The sequence below is a fragment of the Pieris brassicae genome, chromosome 2, assembly GCF_905147105.1.
Source record: "Pieris brassicae chromosome 2, ilPieBrab1.1, whole genome shotgun sequence".
NCBI lineage: Eukaryota > Metazoa > Arthropoda > Insecta > Lepidoptera > Pieridae > Pieris > Pieris brassicae.
The window spans coordinates 8,994,919-9,017,112 of NC_059666.1; the positions used below are offsets into that span (position 1 = coordinate 8,994,919).

At 32.8% G+C, this 22,194-nt stretch overlaps 1 protein-coding gene across 2 annotated transcripts; it reads right to left on the reverse strand.

Moving 5' to 3' along the window:
- Nucleotides 1-2,049: 2,049 nt before the first annotated feature.
- On the reverse strand, nucleotides 2,050-21,977 carry LOC123720520 (sodium-dependent dopamine transporter). Of its 2 annotated transcripts, none has more exons than XM_045677163.1 (12): nucleotides 21,911-21,977; nucleotides 18,918-19,088; nucleotides 10,603-10,737; nucleotides 8,834-8,988; nucleotides 8,158-8,261; nucleotides 7,897-8,035; nucleotides 7,397-7,531; nucleotides 6,798-6,901; nucleotides 6,082-6,319; nucleotides 5,123-5,351; nucleotides 3,929-4,197; nucleotides 2,050-3,730 (listed from the first exon to the last, which is right to left on the reverse strand). In XM_045677163.1, exons 2-12 carry the CDS (start codon nucleotides 19,060-19,062, stop codon nucleotides 3,569-3,571), a joined length of 1,815 nt encoding a protein of 604 aa, XP_045533119.1. In that variant the 5' UTR covers nucleotides 19,063-19,088; nucleotides 21,911-21,977; the 3' UTR covers nucleotides 2,050-3,568. The 2 variants fall into 2 exon arrangements, with proteins under 2 accessions (XP_045533119.1, XP_045533120.1); XM_045677164.1 differs by lacking the exon at nucleotides 21,911-21,977 and adding an exon at nucleotides 15,730-16,052 and having other exon boundaries at nucleotides 18,918-19,057.
- Nucleotides 21,978-22,194: the final 217 nt, after the last annotated feature.

Here is a 22,194-nt window from a genome sequence, read left to right on the forward strand (position 1 = left end):
TCACTTATTACTTCACTTATGCATACTTCACACAGTACTTTATCACATGTAATCCCTTTATTCGCACTTTATCACTTCGGTGTTTTACTCTTGTTATCGCATTCAAAACTAAAGGTGACTAGTCGCGTTTCGGCTCGCTTATATATCCCTGGGAATAATTCTAAACAATATTCGAGAACTCTCTACGCGGGCTTGCTACTGAGTAGCGATTGCACAATTCTAGAACGTCCGCACTCTTTGTCTCTTTCGCACGTTGCTCCGTCCTTGTCGCACGGCGTTCTAGAGTGCTCAATCTAGTTTCGAGAACGTTCTGATCTTCTCTCTCTCTCTCGTATCATTTCGTCCTTGTCTCACATCTAGAAAGTTAGGTCTAGAATATTCCTTCATCAAAGGGGTATACCTAGGCCTGAAAACGACTGAATACGGGTCTCCTGAAAACTGCACCACTCGACTACACATGTTCTCAAACCGACTAAAAAAGGTTTCAGCTTCCTGGAAACTAGGGTAACATTATGGAAATTACAATTTTCTAATATGTGATTGATCCGCTCCTGAAACGGTCAGAAATATTCACACTGTATACATGCTAATGATAATATAAATAAATTAATAATCTACGTTTATTGCACAAGACGTTATACGACAGAATTGACATCTAAAGTTCTAATATGAGCTACTAAACGAATGCATCAACCAATAGCGTGTATGTTTTCTCGATCTCCCTTACTCTCTCGATCTCTATCTCGATTTTTCTCACTTGCTTGCTCCCCTACTCTCATGCCATGGCTATTTGCTTCATGCTATGTTCGCTCTTTCTCACTTTCCCTAAATCGGTTTTGAGTTTTATTCTCAATCTCTTTTTTTCGACAAAAATCCGTAAAAAATTACCCTCATGCGCCTTAAGAACTCAACATACTTACTTACTCCGAAACATATAATTTAGGTAGGCTTAATATACTTATACAAGTGTGTCTTTCACAGATCATAACCCATTTTCTACTCTATTGCACTTTGATGTTTTAATAGTAATAGAATGTTGAAATATCAAATTGGCATTTTATTTTGAATCTGTATTTATGCATGATCTTGTGTGACAATTAATTTGATTTTTTATTATTTAAAACGTAAAAATTAATGTTTTAGACCAAAGACAAGGCGTCACAGGTATAAAGAACGAGGGCAAACGAAGAACACAAAAAGGAAGGTAAAGCCAATAACTAACAATGAAAATTGGCGTCTAAAGGGAAGACAAAGTCATCAACCGATTGTTGTCAAAGCAGTAAACGAGAATCTCAACAGTCTATAGTCTATAAAGCAAAACATGAATTTTAACAAAAGCAAGGCCTGCGTACTAATTATATCAGATAATGACGTCAGGATCACCCAACGAGACGTTACTAATTAGTTTAATGGCATCAGCCGTTTAATGTCCACATTAAAGTCTCCTTTGTAACCGCATTTTTAACAACTACTGCCTGTATTAATAACAATAATTTAATGTACTCCTTCCCCGACCAGACCAGACCAGACCTGGCTACAGTTAAACAGCACACAGCAGTCGAAGGAATGAATGTCAATCACGACGATGACGTCATACCCTGTAACGCTAACACAGTTATTCCGGCTGCTAAGGGCAACTGGGGCCTTTGGGCCATCAACTGAGTGGTAAGACTCGAGTTGAAAATCTCCCGTTTATATTAAAGGAAGAGCTGCACTTTCCTTATGCTACAGCATATGTACATTTTAACAAATATTAAATCAATGATTTCATCTTTATATACCCAAAATGCGTTGATATTAAAATAGTTGTAGTGTAGACATGTAATGTATTAGTCAATTACGATAATTTTAACGCCAACTTTTCATTATTTACACACAATATCTAAGGGATAGTTCTTATTGAACTTGGGCCTTACCAGCCGGAGGCACGCACGCGTACATTTTGTTGATAAGTTTTCTGTATAAATATATTATTAAGAACAAGGATTTTTTTGGAATAGACAAAAGTTTGTTGTCAGAGACAATATAATAAAACATCAAGGAGTACAAATAAATTTATTCGTGAAATCAATTGTCATAATGGCTGGTATGACAATAGATTATAAATATTTACTATTACGATAAATGTTTAACATCTTAACACCAAATTCTACTCATTCTACTATAAACTGGATACATACTTTGCAAAGAGAAGCTTTATGATTACGCTTCTCTTTGCAAAGCGGTTTAAGTGATTAATGTTATCTTTATTTACCTAACACGTAGAGAAAAAGTTATATAAGAATATTTGAAACGGTAGAGAAAAAGTCCTACATTAAGAGGTTATATGCATCAGCTACACATGAAACGTTTAACTACGACGTGTGGAGACGACCTTATCAAATAATGGAAGATCCATTGATACAATACCATTTTACGCTTAATCATACATAAAAAACCAGTAATACATTTCATCAGTCCGCATTGCCCATCGCGGAGTGAAGAATTGTAAAGTAACAAAATTTAAGTACTAAAAATGGAACACCATCAAACTGTTTACCACAACACCGAGAGAGAAAAATTCTAAGATATAGAGAATATAGTAAATATTTTTTTTAAATTATTAATCCCTACATATATATTCTATAAAAAATGATTGTAATAACCATATTGTGGGTATATGAACTTTGCACAACATCAAGTACGACAGAAATACGCCTATAGGCTTAAAATATTAATTTTCTACAATTACTATTATCTACACAGCATTTCATATTCCAAATCGAATAGTGTAAAGATTTAAACTCTAACAAAAGTTACAATTAGTTTTTAAGCAATTTTAAACTGCCTCGTGTTGAAATATTCATTTATGTTAGTATAGATTAAGAAACGGTTACACTTAACAGGTTAAATATTTGAACTATCTCTATTGCAAAACTACAGGAAATCTTTGAAATCAATTTCTTTTTTTTATTTCAACTTTTTAATTTTATTATTTATGATGATTTTACTCTTTGATTATTTTGACAGTTATGCATTATGCATCTATAATATTCTTGTTTGGGGTCCAACGTATTGTGACTAGTAGATCTAAATTGTGAACTTCGTACTATTTCTAATTGTTCCAGCTTCAACCTTACGCTCAGAAGTAATTTCAATTACACTTACATATATTAACGACGGTTTACTGAATGGCGCAAACCACCGCTTTAAATTAGTTACGCATAACTTTTTCTACATTAAGCAAGTTACGATTACTGCAAAATTATCGAGTAGCTACTGCATATATTAAATAATTATCAATCTACTAAGTTATGGCCTAGTAATATAGAACTACTTGCTAATCTCATAACGTTACCTTCATTAAATAGCCCGCGCTATTTTGACAGCTTTGGAAACAGCTGTCAAAATTCAAATCAAAGCAATTCCTTACAGCTTGACATGAAATTGCTCAAGACTAGACTATGGCTAGACTATGACTATGAGATATACATAAAAACCCGCCCGAAAAGAACTTCCTACTGTAATTATATAAGCTTTTGAATGAATTTAACATTTAAACATAGTAGACGTCGAAGGAGAGTTGGGCTCACACAGGTGCTGGCTGTGAGCTATTGGGGGTGGTTACTGGTGGGGTGGTAGGGGTGGTGACAGCTGACGTCAAGCGGACCCCGCCGCTCTCTGACACCACTACCCCATTGTGCACAGCGCGCTCGGAATCCGCGTACGGGGTTGTCAAAATGTGAAGTCGCTGTTGAAAATACATGTCGAATTGTACATAACCTTTTTTGTCTTAATATAAATATATTAAAAATGCTGAACCTTGAAAACTTTAATGATATATAATGCTTAAATTTACAATCAGACCACTATACAGACCACAATATATAAAACATACAGATACATGAGTGTATTTGTATATCATAGACAAAAAGAAATAAATACTTACCTCGAAAAAGGTTCCTTTGGTCGTCAAAATTTTATATATGGCAACAGTAGGGATGCAAATGACACTGGAGCCAGCTATAGCCCATCCGAGAGCGTTAGCCCACCATGGATATATATAGCCTTCGTATTGCAAAGGTTCGTAATCCAAAAGCCCATACACCGTGATAAACAGAAGAAATGCTGGTGCAATAAATCGCCAGCAAATTCGCCAATAAAGTCCAGGCTTAAAGCCGATCATGTCTTGAATATCTTCGCAGAATCGTTCAGTACCTGAAGACAATATTTATTATGTATGTAATATAAAATGCCTTTTATTACTTGTAAAACAAAGTAAACTTAATCCTATTATAATTTTTAAATGAACAAAATTACATAAATTTTTATTACTAAATAATAATAAATATCTATTTTCTAATTGGTTTGCAAGAACCTCTCAGCAGGTCAAGGCCTGCTCCAAGGATCTCAAGATATCTCATTCATAGTCTGGGTATTGACAATATTGTCTTACTTTATTATAAAGATGAAAGTTCGTTAAACTGTATAACTACGGAACCGATTTCATAGATTCTTTCTTCAATGTTAAAGCCAGTAAGTAGATTCTTTCTTCAGTGTTAAAGCCAGACAGTATCAGTGAGCAACATAGGCGCATAATGTATTTTCAGTCATGTTTTAGTCAACATTTCGCTGCGATTATGTAAAGTGATACGAAAGCGGGAAAAAATTCCTATTAAAAGTTGCCCTCAGTTTGATTGAACACGAACTTGAACTTAAAGAATGATTTCAGGAACTACGAAATCTAATTGAATAATTCATAAATTAAATAATTCAATATGAACAATTCTGGCTAAACAATAGTGTCAGATAAGGCTCCTAAAGCCTAATCATCATCTACCTCAAAAATATATAAATGAAACAAACACTAATAGAACTAATGCCCCCTGGGACTTCAAATAAATTTTTCTACGTAAATCAAATTCAAGACACTTTTGATTAAAAAGTTTTAATAATTCAATGATACGCTATGTTATTATGTGACCTCAAATATATGTATCCTCTTGGATTCGGGAAGCCAAGCCAAGAGCAAAACACACTTGATTTGATCCATGAAGGAGATTAAATAAAAATATATTTAAACAACGCCACTAAACAGTTGAACAAAATGATGTTTAATTTAAATTATAAGATATAAAATTACCATAAATCCATGACACGGCAATTGCTTCAAAGAAAACAGCGACCAGCATAGAATACCCTGCGGCATATCGATCCAAAAGTTGAAAGAAGTAGAAGCCACCTTTAGTACATGATGTTAAGCCCACAAAGAAATATAATGTAAAAAGGCAGGCCACAAATATCTCCCTGTGACGACCAATTGGAGGATATTCGTCACTCAATGCAGTTATAATCGCTTCCGAACCACCAAACTGTCGATGAAAAAATATTGTTTTACGTGTTGAAGGTTTCTTTAATGTCCTAGCCTAGAATTTCGAGTCGCTAATCCGTATCCGTATGTAGGGGACGTATGCATACACATATGGACTGAGACTTAAATGAATATACAGCCTAATTTAAGACTTCGTTAGCTAAAGTAAAGCCTTTATTACCAAAAATTATTTATTAGAAGAAAGTTTCCAACGCTACTGGGGCTCAAACGTTACTACGTTCTTGTATTTATGATTCACGTACCTTTTACAAATACATAATACTTAAGTTAAAAGTGATACAAGAAACGATCCATGGTTCAACGTACATTAAATTTTCTCTTTTCGGTATAAATCAAATGTGTAAATTAAATGAAAAAAAAAACTTAGGATATCTCGTATTGTACCTTATAATTATTACACAATTGCTTCAATCCGTTTAAAAAGTATTTTCTTAATAGGACATCTCTTTTGTTAGTTTTCGATTTGACATTCATTTGTAAATATTATATTTGGTTCAATACGTACACTGTTATTAATTACAATTTTAGATAACTCTAATGACTCACACATTTGTGACTAGGTATCGTATTGTGAAAAACTGTCGGAAACTCATTTAAATGTTCAGTAATAAAGCGTATTATTAAGTATTCAGTCGAGAATAAGCGCTAATTTTACTATGAATCCGAAGGTGAATTTAACCGTAAAGGCAATGTTTCAGAGAAGTACTTACAGAGCTATCCAAACCCAAAGTTAGCAGCATCATGAAAAATATTAACGCCCAAAATGTGGATCCTGGCATAGTCGCTATAGCTGCTGGGTATACAACGAATACAAGGCCAGGCCCCTCGGTTGCCACATCCTGAACATCTTTACCAGAAGTATAAGCCATGTAACCCAAAACGCTGAATATGACGAAACCAGCCACGAAAGAGGTGCATGAGTTTATAACGCTCGTCAAAATTGCATCCCTGGAAAATTTTCACTGTTACCCAATATATCATAAAAATGTTAAACAAAACTGAATTTCTTGAAAATTAATATAAACCTACATGCATAGGGCTATACATAAAAGAACTGAGCATTATCATCGATTTGGGTTGGGCCTATGACTTGTTTCGGTAAAATAAAAATAACCTAATGTTACATTGTAATTGTACCCAGCAAAAGAAATTTTAAACTGTTTTTTTTCAACTAATTGGATTCTAAGGAAATTATAATTTGTTTTGTTCTTGCCTAAAGGTGACGTAAAATATAGCAGTTTTCGGTGAGTGATGTTAATTTAACATTTAATTTTGTATCGCGTGTAATACTTTATTATACAATATATAAAGATATTAACCTTGACATATTTATTTTCTAAGACCTCAGTACATAGTACAAAGATAATATCAAAATTAATTAATTTAATAGCAGATAAAAATGATTAATAGTAATTATAAGTAATACTTGTAAACGTTGTTGTGATATTTATTGTACGACGCATATGCCAATAGCACTCCAAAACCTGGACCCAAAGAGAAAAACACTTGCGTGGCAGCGTCTACCCACACCTGAAATAATAATCTTATTACCGTCAATTTATTTATGAAATTCTTTCATATGTTTAAAATCTTTATGAATCATCCAAATCAATACCATAACAATTATTAGCAATATTACGTCACATTACACTATTTATCGTGAAAAATATTTGAATAATTTAAACAATTTGAATAATAAGAGAAACTATGAAATATAGGTAGAATTATGTTACGAAACTTTTTCAATATTTCCGGCAGCCTTAGTTCATAATTCCGAATCTCAGGACACCGTGAATTAACTGTTAATAACGTGTTAGTTAAGTTACGTATGACTAGAAGTTTTCATTACTACATCAACTTAGGTTTAAAATACGCTAAAAACTTTTATACTAGGAAATATGTATATGGAAGACAGGAGAAAGATGATCATATATGTTATCTATATGTATAAAAAATCATAACTGTGTTAATATCGTGTGGGTCTGTATGGGTGATTTTAATATTTATATAAACATCATATCATACCTGTGGCTGACCTATTGCTTCAAAATTAGGACTCAAATAATACGCAATTCCTGTTGCTGAACCGGGAAGAGTAATCCCTCGAACCAAGAGAATTAGCAACACAGCATAAGGAAATAGTGCCGTAAACCAAACCACCTATATGAGACAAGTTTATTATTTGATAATTAGCCATCAATAATGCTTTGAGTATTATAATAGCAATTAATATAGGTATAAATAATATTATCGATGACCTAAATTCGGCGGAGGTTGCTCGGATTACTGACGTTGAATGTATAAATTTAAATTTCCTATCAAGGTATACTCAATATTCGTGTTACGGCGCGGCAAATACGAGAACGACTCGACGTCATTACTTATTTTAAATTGAAAATTGGCATGTATTGTGAAGTTGACTAAATAAATGATGTTTTTTTAAATTAAGCGTAATACTAAAACGTAGATTAAGATTTTTTAGATTGTAACTTTGCTTGCCTGTAGCTATTAAAATATATACTCACTTTGCCAGACGTACTTATACCTTTCCATAAGGAAAAGTAGCAAATAATATAAACAGCCAGCAAACATAAGGCCATGTCCCATTTAATCGCTCCCAGATCGTGAAGCCCTTCACTGTCTTGTAGTTCCAGTATTGCCCGACTAAAAAAAATTGTTTTAGTGCCATTCCCTAAATTTATTAAACTTTTGCCCGATAAGTTTGTCAGAGTATAAATCTCTATATTTAACAAGTGAGGTAAGAAAATATTAAATAAATATCTTACTTGAAATATTCTGATGCTGCTGATGTGAATGGTGTAGCTTGAGGTGTCATGGATGAGCTATTACGAACTCGGCTTGCATTTGCTGACTCCCAGTTGGCTTCAAACTAAAAATATACAAAATGTTTGCGCGTATTAGTGTACACACGTAAGAAGTGAAACTTCTTTACAACCTTATTTTTCGACAAATGATCTACTATATGCAACTATACAGAAATTGGTTAAATAAAATAAAATTAGATAAAGTTTAACAAAACGCTTTTATTATATTGGCATGGACATGAATACAAATAATACAATTAAATAATTTTACCTTATTACAGAATTTCATTAATTGTAATTTATGTAGATTTATTACTATCTTTGTTATCGTTATTATATATTTTTGTTATTAATCTCTTCGAATCAACCGTGGTAGGGACAAGAAAAAGATGACACGTAACGCAAAATGTGACGGTTTTTTTTCAACGCCGATAAAGAAGTTTCACTTTAAAAAATATTCCCTTTACTTCAAAGGTAATCTGAAGCTCCAAAATAAGGTTTAATTATTTTATTAAGGAAACAAAAAAGCGAAAGTAACAATTGTTTCGGTACACCAAACCGTCTTCTATCATATGCTACCTAAAAAATTTACTGTATGTCTTCATTTACGATTTTTATTATTTTAAACGAAACTTACTGGTTGACAAGCCGGCGTGTTCCATTCATTATCGCAGTTGGTCCATGGTAGCATGGTAGTGAAAGAGGCGAAGAAAAAACGCAGAGCCCAAGCGATGATGACGTTGTAGTAGAAGTCAACGTAGAAAGCAATCAAAACCACAGCGTAACCTATGCCTACATAACATATTAGATACTTAGGGTCTGTTTCACAATGTACGGATAAGTTCTACATAAGTTACAAATAAGCTCTATTACTTATTGGTAGGATAAACACTATTGTTGCGTTTCACGACTGTCAGATAGCGCTACTCGTCACATAAAGTCCATCATAAGTTATGAGTCCGATGAAACGCGAAGTTTTTTATTGGGAATATTTATGTTCCAAATAATTTGTGTGTTGCATAGCTATTTGGTACTTTATTTATTCATTGTAAAACAGACCCTTAGTCTTATATTAATGTAAATTGTAAATGATAAATGGCTCAAATATATGAGTATTGACTCATATATTTGAGCCATATATCATTGGTGTCAATACACCAACTTAGATTTTGTTCCTTTTGGAGTAAACGTTTAGGCCGTGGGGTTCAATTGCGTTAATTAAAGATTTAAGTTGACGCCAGGCGAACCCAGAGCTGAAGCTTTCCTCACCAACTATAAGTATCTCAATACAGAGAGGAACTGCTGCCAGCGTTAAAGGTGACCAACCACAGTGACCAAACTTTTTAAATTCGTTTTACTTTTCTATTTTATTTTAAAATTATAATTATTACTATGTGAGTTAATAATATTGTAAATACTGTACATTTGTGTAATAACTTCTCTTACATTATAAAAAAAATTAAATTAACAAGTGCTTTATACACAAATACACAGTATACGTCATATAAAAAAAAACAACTAGCTAATTTAAAAGAGAACAACATCAGGTCGGTAGCAAATGAACATCCGTGTTCTTTGCCTGCCTCTTCGAGAAAAAGGTTAATTGACTAAATTTAACTTCAATTCCACTCATATAAAACTTTTTACGTTCATCCATCTAAAATCAGAATAAGGTCGCACAACTTATGACACAGAAATTGATGGATATTAATAAACGAGATTTAATAGCAGACGACGGACGCATGATATTTTATTTATTCTATATGTAACAATTTTCTGTTACGTTTATTACACATTGATATGAACAGAAATATTTCCTAAACTATACCTAATATCCACGTTGCAGTAAAAAATATTATTCTATTATTTCTAGACCATTTGATTCTATCCCTCTAAAATCATATCATACGCCACTCAGCGCAAGACGTGACAATCGAGTCAAATAAAATCACTGAACGTAAGCCTCGCAAATCTGCGCCTTTGAAAATCGTATGGCAGTGGCGAGCACTTAAGGGGGATGAAATGATGTCAATTATGACGTAGGTACGAGTAAGTGCTTCGGAATTACGGTCTACATATATCTAAAATTATTATAATACGTCTAGTGCACGAAGGCGACGTTGTCCGTAGGATTAGGGTAAAAGGCAAGGCGTAAATATAGGCAGTTGCTTTAGTTTAATACTTTAAAAAGCGAAAACGGAGAAACCTCTGAGAAGTTTACGTGAGGAAGTATAATATTTAGAATCAGAAAATTAATTATTTATGAGATATTAAGAATTTTATACTTTCTGACTAATTCATATAGTTTAGTCTTAAAAGGCTGATTTTTTTCTTGTTATTGTTTTATCAAGGTTAATACTATTCGTGAATAATAATTAGGTAGTTTTGTTAATTGTTGTTACTTACCCTTAAACAACGGAACGAGCCTGCCCCAGCAAGTAATAGCTCCTTTGCGATGGAACTGACCCAAAGCCAGCTCCATGTAGAAGAGCGGAATGCCCCCAACCACCAGCATGATGCAGTAAGGTACCAAGAAAGCCCCTAAAAAGGAAAAACAGGCTTACAGAAAACCGGATCATTTTAATTTGTTTCTTTGGAATGTAATTTAACTGAAAAGTAATTAAACTAACTGTTAGGTTTGAAAAATTTGTGTCTATTTTACTGTCCATTAGATACTATTATTGTCAATCTAAATTATTATTGTTCCAGGAATTAAACCCAAAACTGTTGGTGAACTAAGTCATATATCAGTAGTCAATAGATTTTGCTAAAAAGGAACGTCTAACTATACAATATCCTCTAGGGTAATAGAGGATTAAAAAGAATAAAAAACCAGCCAGCAATTAAATTAATATTTTCTAAATAAAAAGTAAATCCTCTTAAGGTTAAAACCTCATTCATTCTATGATCATAGGTCGCAATTCTCGGGACAATAATTTCATATCGACGGGAGGGCGATGCAAATTGCGATAATTGGCCTTTTAAGACTCGTATTCGAAGCTTTTATGAAACTTGAGACATTTTACAATTGTCACGACTCTCTCTACTTTACTTCCATTGTCGTTGATAATATAGTCAATTACTATAAAAATATTCCCGGACCTATTTGACGTTTTGACGCTGAACTCTGACACACTTTTTTTTGAGTGTATGGCCTGGTATCTAGACCTAGGCTATTGAGGTCTGCACAGTTCATCAGATATACATTATACATATTGTAAAACTCATTAACTACAGATAAGCTAGCATAGTTCAAAGGATTATTATCACACTTGGTGTGAAGATTTTTTTTATATATTTAAGAAACACAACATAGCTCTGCGTTTATATGATATACTAACTCCTAACATAGCGTTATTAACTACGTAGATATATAAACAAAAGGATTGAGAACCATGTGATTATGGCCATGTAAAATTAAATTTCTAAAAAAAACAGAAAAAGATTTTATTAAAAACATTCAAATAAGATATGGAGCCATATAATGCAAGTAAGCAGTAAACTATTGTAATTTCTGTCCTACAATTGTGAAATGAGATGCTTCCGTTATGGACCAATCAGGAGCAATTTACAATATTACCACCTACATATTTCCATATAACACTTTTATCTTGCCATTAACTTTAATATGTAGTATAAAAGTAATAAGATCAAATTCATATTTACCAAGAAATTTCAGTTCTTAAATAACTGCTATATATCTTTTAAAGTTTTTAATACTGTAAAGCGATTTAATGTGTGCGAGACGTGTATATTTTGTTTAAATAATAAATATTATCAGTCGTTGAACAACAGTCGACAATCAGCGCTCCTAAATGACAGTTAAAAATTAAAATCTATACAAAGATTGTATAACAATAGTTTAGTAGATTACAAGTTACAATGGAGTAACATAAAGTAAGTTCTGCTTTAATTTCAAATCTTTGTTGCGCTATCGCTTATAAATCAAGTAGTATCTGAAGGGGAGAAAATGGCAAGGATTTACTTTATTGCCGGATGCAACAGGTCGAGAATAAAGAGGATCTCCGCCTAAGTCGACCAAAGTGTCTTAAAAGTTCCCCGCACTTAACTCGGGTTGAGTTATGCCTTATTTTATGTCACTTTTCTCACATGGTTGGAGCTTTTGTCGTTGAATTGTGGGATTTTGCTTTAACGATAAGTCTTTAGCCTATTCTCAATTTAAATTCAAATCTTGACAAACGCACCTGAATCTAAAATATATGTGTTCTGTTTAATACGTTTATTATAAAATTACTTTAAATTATTACTATCAAACAATTTTACTTAAATAGAGGTCTCAATAAGATGAATGATTAACATGAAAGGCAATTAAAGTAAACTTATTATTGTCTTTGGCCCTATTATGTAACCTCTTTGTATCTATTTTTTTGGTTGAAGAAATAAAATGTTTGTATCTGTGACGTTCGCACATTGCTCTATTTTGTTTTTTATTAATTTTATGGACTGGTAACGTAACCTTTAAGCCAATACATTGCTCTATTAATAGTCATAAACAATGAATTTATTTTTCAAAATTCAATTTATCATCCAAATATTCTTGTAATAGAATCTCGACGCAATTCCCCAGTGTAACAAGTACCGGTATCCAGATGATTGGATATTATGAGATTTCCTTCGGAACAGAATTAAATCCGCAAGGGTCCGATACTTATCGATATTGTTTCCATTTCAAGTGGAAATTAGTTTATTGGCGTATTTGAGGTATCGCTGAATAAAAGTTTCGAATGTTTCACTTCATTTGTTTTGAAGTAATTTTTGGCTGACTTTAAAAACTAAAGATTATCAATTCAATGGTGCTTTCTTTTGATTATGCGTGTAAGTCATTTCAAGTTATATTTGGGTATACTTAAAAATCGAATCTTGATTTTGTATCTTTACTACTTTTAAATATGTATGACAGTACTATTCGATTATTTTAAATAAAGTACTCTTTTGTTTTTTTTCATTTATAATTACGACACAATAATAATTTTACTTGCAAATGCGTCGAAACTAAAAGCTGAGCCGAGCTGAGAATATTCCCCCTAGAACTAACTTCGAATACCCCTAAATGTACCCTATATAATAACCCTAAAGTTTTTTGTTGTACCGAGTGTAGATAAGAAAGATAATTTGAAATATTTCAGGTAGTATAAAATTACGATCTTGGATTTTGGTTTAGTTTCTGGCTTAATATAAATTATATAGAATCGTGCGTTTTGAAATAAAAATACTTCCGTATATAGTACCCCTAAACTTTATAAATGTACCTCCTAAAACCCCCCAAGACTTCTTGATTCCCTTTACTCCCCTGGAGAGAAATTTAGGGTAAGCCGTAACATATTCCAAACTAAAAGTTATTCATTTGATTGTTTCGTTTATAATTTAAGACGTGTAAAATGTTCAAACCTATAACTTATCTAGATCCAAGCAAGCAATATAAAAATAAGTTTCTATATTGAATACCTATTACAATTAAATTCATATTTCATTTTATTAATGTGAGTATCACATCTTCTATTGGATATGCTCTACGCGACTCCTCATGTCATTAAAGAAATGTCAAGTGCATTGCATTATCTGATCCAATGATTCCCAACCATTTTTGAGCCATGCCCCACTTTAGCCTTTCTAAAATTCTTGCCCTCCCGAATCTAACATAAAAATTATTATTATTATTATATCATTTTTTAATATAAAAAAAATTGAATTGTTGACTTAAAATTGTTAAATGATAGTTTTAAGGATGAAATTACTAGGAAATTGTTAACGAACAAAGTAAGTAAATTTTAAACACTGCAATTCAATCAATAATTTTAATAAATTTTCGTATACCATCAAATGTTCCCTATGCATGGACCCCACCTTGGGAAACACTGCTTTAGACTATTGTAAAGCATTTGAAACATGTAAATAATATAATAAATACGCATTTACGGTATGAATTTTTATTCTGATCTTAAAATTTCATTTACAATGAAAAAATAACAGTGATATTAGTGTGTGTGTGATGTAGAGTGACAATCAATTTTCCGTTAATGAAAGTCAAATCGTGAATGTGAGATGTCTCGGTAACTGACGGGTGACTGATGTATGTGACCCTTTCGTATGATGAAGGGCCACAATCAATTAACGACCACGTAGACGTTTACTATTTTCGAAATTGGTTCGTAATAAAGAGAATCAGTGCCAAAGTCCAATTTTATTCCCCAACATGTTGTACATGTGTATGAAATATGGTCAAACCAATAATTATAATTTAAAAAATTCTCGACTTCGCAGTCTCATTCGATCCACAACGTTTTTTAAGGCAGTTTGTGTTGCGCACCACCACTATATGGAACCGGCAGCCCAATGAAGTATTGCCGGACTCGAATTCGACTTAGGGTCCTTCAAGAAAAGAGGGTATCAATTCTTAAAAGGTCAGCAACACACTCGCGAGCCCTCTGGCATTGAGGTAAGATTAAATGAGCCTTCTGGCCGTTTGCCTCCTATTCTTTAAAAAAAAAACGCAAGAATTGTAGTAAAAAAATATAAAATTGGAGTTCCTCCGTAACATCAGATCATAAAAAGTTAAGATGAATCCCAATCACCATATTCATGAACTTACTATTGACGACAATTAAATGTACGAATCACCAGGATATTAAAATTCAATAATAAATTTGTTTAGGATGACGTAAATATGTTATTTGACAAATAACATACCATGTAAAAAGTCCGACTAAAAATGATTGCAGGATAAAACGTACATAACACCAACACGAGGAACAAAGTTAAACGGTCCAGTGCTTCGCGAAATTGAATTATTCACAGCTAAAGGCGACGTCATAGGCAAAGGCCACGCTAAATAAATTTCCGGTGCGATCTCCGACGCAGGCCTTCAAGGATTATAATATCGCTATATAATTAGATCTGGGGCCGATCGGACCTCCACTCTCCATTACCTTATTACCCTCCCATTATTGCGTTACTAATTTTCCTGCACGTCGACAACTAACGAAGTTTCGGAGCGCGCTTTGATTGTCAATTACATCTTGGACGGCAAAGGGACAAAGTGGAGGAAAGGGATGTAATTAGTGTTCGAAAGTTTGTTTTTGAAGATGTGAGTTGCAAATAGCTCTCGTGAAATAAGTTTAATGCGTACCGATCTAAATGATACACGAAAGTAACGGACGAAGACGTGCGGACTTTGGACCTTTTATGTTTCATAAATTAAGACTCATATAAAAAATATATTTTATTTTATAAATACAGCGGTCGTCTGTCAAACTATTAAAACGAATATTATACATACATATAATGAGAAAATATAAATATCATAATACTGCTAACATAAATTAATATAACAAAAAACAAATAGTTTTTGTTAAAATATAATAACTAAAATATATTATTAAAAGGAGTCCCATTAGGCAAGGTTCCGAAGATACTGGCAGCGTTCCCCTTTTGAATAGCTGGACTAATTTTTTGTCCGAGGTAGCTGCTAGCTCTTCGGTCTCCTTTGATGTTGACTAACCTTTTTGCTATTACCTTAGCCTTATAGCGCTAGGACCCCACGGACCAAAGGTCTCAACACCGAATGGGAGAAAATCATATTCGGACTCTAGACCCCTGTATTTGCATGCTAAGTCGCACCATCTCTGTTGTTGGTTCCATGTAGATGGGAAAGGGCCAGTGTGTCTGAACAGGTTGCTTCTACCAGCACCCGGCACATCTTCCATGGACTTATACCGTCCGGCCTCTTGCCATCGTCTCTTGCAATTCCAGTCGGCTCAAGTAGACTTGGCACCTTGACGGTGGCAAAGGACCGGTGCATATTGTCAAGAACGGCATGTCTCGACAAGCGGCCTGCACTAAATAAATAAATAATAAACCATAAAAATAATGTATAAATAATAATTTATGTATAATAAATTAATACACTAGCAATTTTTTTTTCAATATTTGTCTAGAAAGAAATCTCTATCATTTTTTATTTAGCATTTCCTTGTCAATATGATAATCTTCCTAGATTAAAGAAATAGACAAGAGACTAAAAGATGGTAATTTTCTAAATTCTCTTTTTCGCGTTTAACAATTCGTTATATCAGCAACTGCATTTACCTATTCTAACAGACTATTATATTCATAAACTGAACACCATGTTAGTGTGTTTTATATATATTTTGTTTTTATTTATAAATGGCGCAACAACCTTTTTTAACTCTGGACCTCAGATCTTTGTATCTGTTTCATGATCGTTTGTTAATCTAAGAGGCACCTAGATCAGCCTTCTGTGCCTGACGCCGTCGACTTTTTGGGTCTAAAGCAAGCCGGTTTCCTCACGATGTTTTCCTTCACCGTTCAAGCCAATGTTTATTTATTAACACTTCGTTACAATTCAATATAAAAATTGAACATAATTAAATGAAAAGGAGGGCAACTCAGGGATGATTCTTGTTACTCTTATTATAATAGATAGTATAATTAGTCAGAGTGAATCTAGCGATTGCGTCACGCAGGAGTCACACGTAGTAGAACTTCTCTCCACATCAATGACCGTGACCCTGGTCCAGCCCTCGATTATAAGGCAATTGTATGAATACACATTGCATAAATCGAACATACATTTTCCTTGTACACGGCATCTCCATTACCTTGAAATAGAGCTTAAACCCGAGGGAATTATTTCGTGTTCAATTAGTGACTGAGCGCTCTCAAGCAACAGAAGCTTAGTAACAAGAAGCTGTCGGTCGGTCATTAGACTTCAAGGGCACTATACACGTCCTGCATGCAATCAGACTGTACTGCAAGGTGTAGGAATTGTTCACAATATAGCTAAGTATAACCGATATTTAATGTATAGAAGGATTTATTTATTTATTAAAGTTTACCACATCATACATTGTACTTAATCTACTGCATATATTACAAAATCTTTCATCTAAAATGTATGACCATTGAAGTAAACATAAGTGTTTCAAAAAAGAAATAAAAAATAAAAACATATAATAAAAAAAAATCATCACCAAAACAGCGAATTGGTTCGAGATAGGCACCTAACAATGCTTTCTCTAAAACGGATCAGCCCACTACCGAATCCAGCAAATACAATTATTTGTACTTTTGGTATTCATCTAAAAAATGTTCGTCAAAAACGAGTAAAATAGTAATTTAATTAACTTACTTTCTTTTGGAAAGATTTCCTTTGATCTTAATAATTGATTTGATTAGTGGGACCTGGTTGATAGTATATTACGAAAGGATATAGTTAATGCAACACGAGGTTTCTCAAAAACAGTTGTTGATTTGAGAACTGGCGGTAAATGTAAAATTAGAAGCATTTTAGAAACATTTCTGTTTTTGACGTTAATAAGTACATTGTGTTACCTATATGAATAATTAATTTTTTTATTTTTAATTTAATGGTTAGAATTACAAACAATATTGTTTTTATAGATATGTTATTTTGAAGTGAAACTCCTTTATCGGCGTTTAAAAAAAATACCGTTACATTTTTCGGTAACGTGTGACATTATTCCGTTACGCGTCACATTATTCCGTTACCCGCCATCTTTTTCTTTCCACGGTTGATTCGAAGAGATTCGAAGCCATTAATAATAAAAATATAGTAATAAATTTATTACAATTAAAGAAATTCTGTAATAAACTTAGTAGTAATAAGGTAAAATGAAATAATTGTATTATTTGTATTCATTTCTATGATAATAAAAGCCTTTTGTTAAACTTTATCAAATTTTATTTTATTTAACCAATTTCTGGAAAGTTGCACGTAAAAGATAATTTTTCGAAAAATAAGGTCATAAAGAAGTTTCACTTCTTACGTGTGTACACTAGTACACGCACATTTTTGTTTAAAATGAAGCTAGATAAATAGATTTGTCCTTATTCTACTCCCAGCTTCGTCATATATACTTAGTATATTACATTTTTTATACGAAATCAGCAGAATTATTTAATATATTACTTTCTATATAAAATGTATGCCGTGTTAGTGCATATGTGTTTTTTGTTCATATAAAAGTATTTTAGTTATGTTTTTCATCAATTATTAATCTAAACCCAGATCCAATATACACCGTAGATACAAATCTTACACTTTTCATATTAATTAAGCACTATTAACGTTAGTAAATAGATTATAAAAGTCACGGTTGAGTTACTGATATCAACGTGAACACAACTCAAACTAGCAATGAAGCGACAATTAGCGTGCCAAGAGGTGGCAAATGGCACTTATCTAAGGTCGTTTCACTCGCTTGTACCGGCCCTTAGTAGTGTCTACTTATACCAAAATTGCAGAAAATGTATTAAGTATTTCCATAAGAATTTCGGGAATTTTAGTATATAAATATATATAAAAGATTTGTTTGTCAGCTGTAATCTGACTCGTCCCACTTTTGTTGGTTTTTAAATCATTTATAATAGTAATTTATGTCTAATATGTGTTAAATTCGTAATCCTATTACGTTCAAAGAAAATAAACAATAATTATGAAGCAAAGTATCTTATCCTTCTTGACAATATGTTTTAATGAAACACAAAAAACGTATGAGTATTTAATTGATTTTTGACGCTGTAATGTTATGGTAATTAATAACTGAAAAAAACAAACGAAAATTCCTATAGCTTCATGTAAACCATTTTTTTAAATATAAAGTAGTTTCGCGCTGTTTTCTCGATTCGAAGTATTCTCTTCTACTGATTAATGGGCTTACCTCCTCCATTCTTGTAGCAGAGGTAAGGGAATCGCCAGACGTTTGCGAGATCGACAGCGAAGCCGATGACAGAGAGCAGGAAGTCCACCTTCTTGCCCCATGTCTCGCGCTCGCCGCCCGCCGGAGTCGGCGTCTTCAGAGACATTCTAGAGGAAGACACGCCGCCACAACCTGGAGAAAAATAACATGTCAAATTTGAACTGGTTACGATCAATTGTAAAATATTAAATTGGCATCCCATAATTGGAGTTTTGATTAATATTCTGTTTTTTATTAATTATATTTAGCTAAGAGGAGTCCACATTCTATTTATATTTTAAATGATTACATTATCGTATTATAAATATTGAAATATAACATATAGTCAAATCACACTTCAAAAAATGGCGTCTTCGAGTCACGATACGAACCTACACTATACGTATTCAAATTGTTTTTACTACTTTTACTAGCATACTAACATCATGTTTTTATTAAAAACCTAGAATTTATATTGCTTGCATTATTAATGGAGCTCAGAGCTTTTGACACACCGAATTGTCCATTTACGGAGCACACAGCTGTGTGCGCAGTCCTTTGTTCACATACATAACTCCCTAAAACATTTTAAAAATTCTGAAACTCAGGCGCAGGAAGCTTTATGCAAGACAGTTGAGACTGCAAGCGCCGTTTTCATTATTTTAGTGAAAATATTCATAGAAGAATCGAATTTTGACCCCATAATCTACAGTCGAACGTCATACGATACTGATAATGTAATTGAATTTATGCGATATAAATAACAATCGAACTGGTGACTCCGAACTCAGAACCTCCTGGTAGAAGAAAGTGCCTTACCATCGAATAAATAATCGAATAAGTAATAGATAGTCTATGTATTTCTACCACAGTATTTACTTTCTGGGAAATATATTTCAAGAGGTGTTATTTTCAATTCCAGACCGTCCTAATATGATTGAATTACGGCTTCAACAGTTAATAACCCACGATTGTTCCCGAAATAATCATGGTCCACTCCATTAGCGGTGTTGGAGTGGAGTGACAAATGTACCGGGATGACTGAGGACCCTCAATGTGAACTGACCCCTGGCTAGGGTTGCCAGTTTTATAATTGAATTGCAGCGAAGGTAGAAAAAATAACTCATATTTCTAAGTTTTCAATTCAAAAATACGTAGTTAATACATTTTAACCGATGCAAATCTATATGTATAGTTGTACTAAACATAAAATATAAAGCACAAATCACAGTTTTCAAATATAAATTCACTTAATTGGAAAAATCAAGCCGTGGTAGGGTTCAACTCAAAGCTTCTAATTTATTATTTTCTTTGTAAGAAATAAAATAATAAATGTAAAGAATTACAGGCATAAAATAAAAGGGGTTAACAACCCTATTTCCCAAAATGTAAATCGTCGAGTACATGTCATCGCTAACCCGATTTCGGAAACAGCCTTCTCATGGAGCACTTCTGTTGCGTTCGTTAATTGGATTTATTCTGCATTATACACATTTTCATCTGAGTTTTTAGTTATATATACTATCTCTCATTGGCCTGCTGATTATATTGTTAATTACATACGCGTGTTAGGCACTTAATGACGCCAAAAAAGTATTTATAAATTATGTTTTCTAGATAAAAACCTACATTCGTTGAGTAAAAATTTTTTATTAATAAAAGTAATTTTATTTATTTTGATAGTTGTATTTATTGTTACGAATTGTTTTATGGTATGATTACAAAAATCTGTATATTCCTTAGATTGATTGATTCTCCTTCTTAATATATGTATAGAGTATAATTTGATTCTCTTAATATAGGTATTATTTTAGGATTATTTGCTTAAAGTATGTACATTTTATAAAATTTGTAATCGATTAAAAATTATGTTTTTCATTAGAAATTCCAGGTTGTAACTTTTTTTCTGTGCTATTACTATGTTTTGATTATTACCGATTTAATTTTTAGAATGAATTGTCGAACATCGCAATATAGAGATCCACTACCTCCAAACCAATTTTATTTAATTTACAAAAGTTATAATTTAATAGTAATTTATTAATTAAATAATTATTTTATCTACTTATTGGAATTAAAGTAGAAAAAAAATATGATTTTAATGTAAACAGTGACTCAGCGTTGGAGTAATACGAGACATTTTCCTCCAAAACAAGGGGTGATTTTTATAAACACCACTGATCCTTTGCTGTGTGTTTTTGGAGCCACAGAACATTGTAAGTTTATATTTTAATAAATAAAAAATACTGATATTTTCTTTGTTTAATACCATAAAAATATCCGATATTTTCAATTATCCAACCAGGATAAATAAGCATCGTATTTTCTTGAAAAATAATTATAATAAATAACCTTCAATGATGAATTTATGGAATACTAAATAAGGAAAATATTCCACTTAATAGAGTGCAACTTTTTCAACCTCCTCAATAAAAAATACTTAAGTTTTTCTCGATAAATTTTTTTTTATTCATCTGATTGGGTATAAATTAGGTAGGGCTGTCTTTTTTAAGTTAATACTGAATGCATCGTAAAGATTTTATAACTTAAAATCAGCAATTTTAATAGTATTCTAATTCACAAAAAATATTTATTTATGATTATAAAAATGCTATGTTATATTTTAAAAATAGTTCAGAAACAAGACAAAGTAAAACAGAAACTACACCTTTTAGGTATGGGACTGACTGACTGACTCTTTCACTGTTTCGTGATCTATATTAAGCAGACAAATAAATCATTCTTCTTTACCCGATATACGCCGTTAACTCTTTGGGTTTAATGTCGGTCACAGTGCCGCACATATAAAGTCATATAGATCGTTGTTGAACAGCCGGGATCCGAACTTACGACCTCATGTAAGATAACCGCACGCTAAAAACACTAGACCAAAACTGCTATTAAGTATCCTAAACTGTACATAACATTGTACACCAATCAGCAAAATTTGATACAAGATAAGTAAAAGAACTTACGTGCGGTTCGGCGGCCGCGCCATCTCCGAGCGCCGCGCTTCGCTGCCGATGGAACAGTGACACTCGCATCCCGCGATCCAGTTTCCACTATCCAGAGGGCGTGCCCAACGTGACCACGCCTAGCATTTTATCGGAGCTTTATACATTTGTTAAATATGCTGCATTTCAATGATCGAGAAATCACAATAACACTTTAAGGCGGAAATAGCCTCAGTTTTGCTGCTACCAAAGAAGTACAATAAGTGCATTGCAATAATGGTAACCTACAACAATATACCGTATAT

Coding starts and splice junctions, on each gene's coding strand:
- LOC123720520 (XM_045677163.1), bottom strand. CDS start 19,062: ATGTCTCTGAAGACGCCGACTCCGGCGGGCGGCGAGCGCGAGACATGG. Junction 6,902..7,396: donor AAGCAATAGGTCAGCCACAG/GTATGATATGAT, acceptor TTATTATTTCAG/GTGTGGGTAGACGCTGCCAC. Junction 6,320..6,797: donor TATCACAACAACGTTTACAA/GTATTACTTATA, acceptor AAAATTTTCCAG/GGATGCAATTTTGACGAGCG.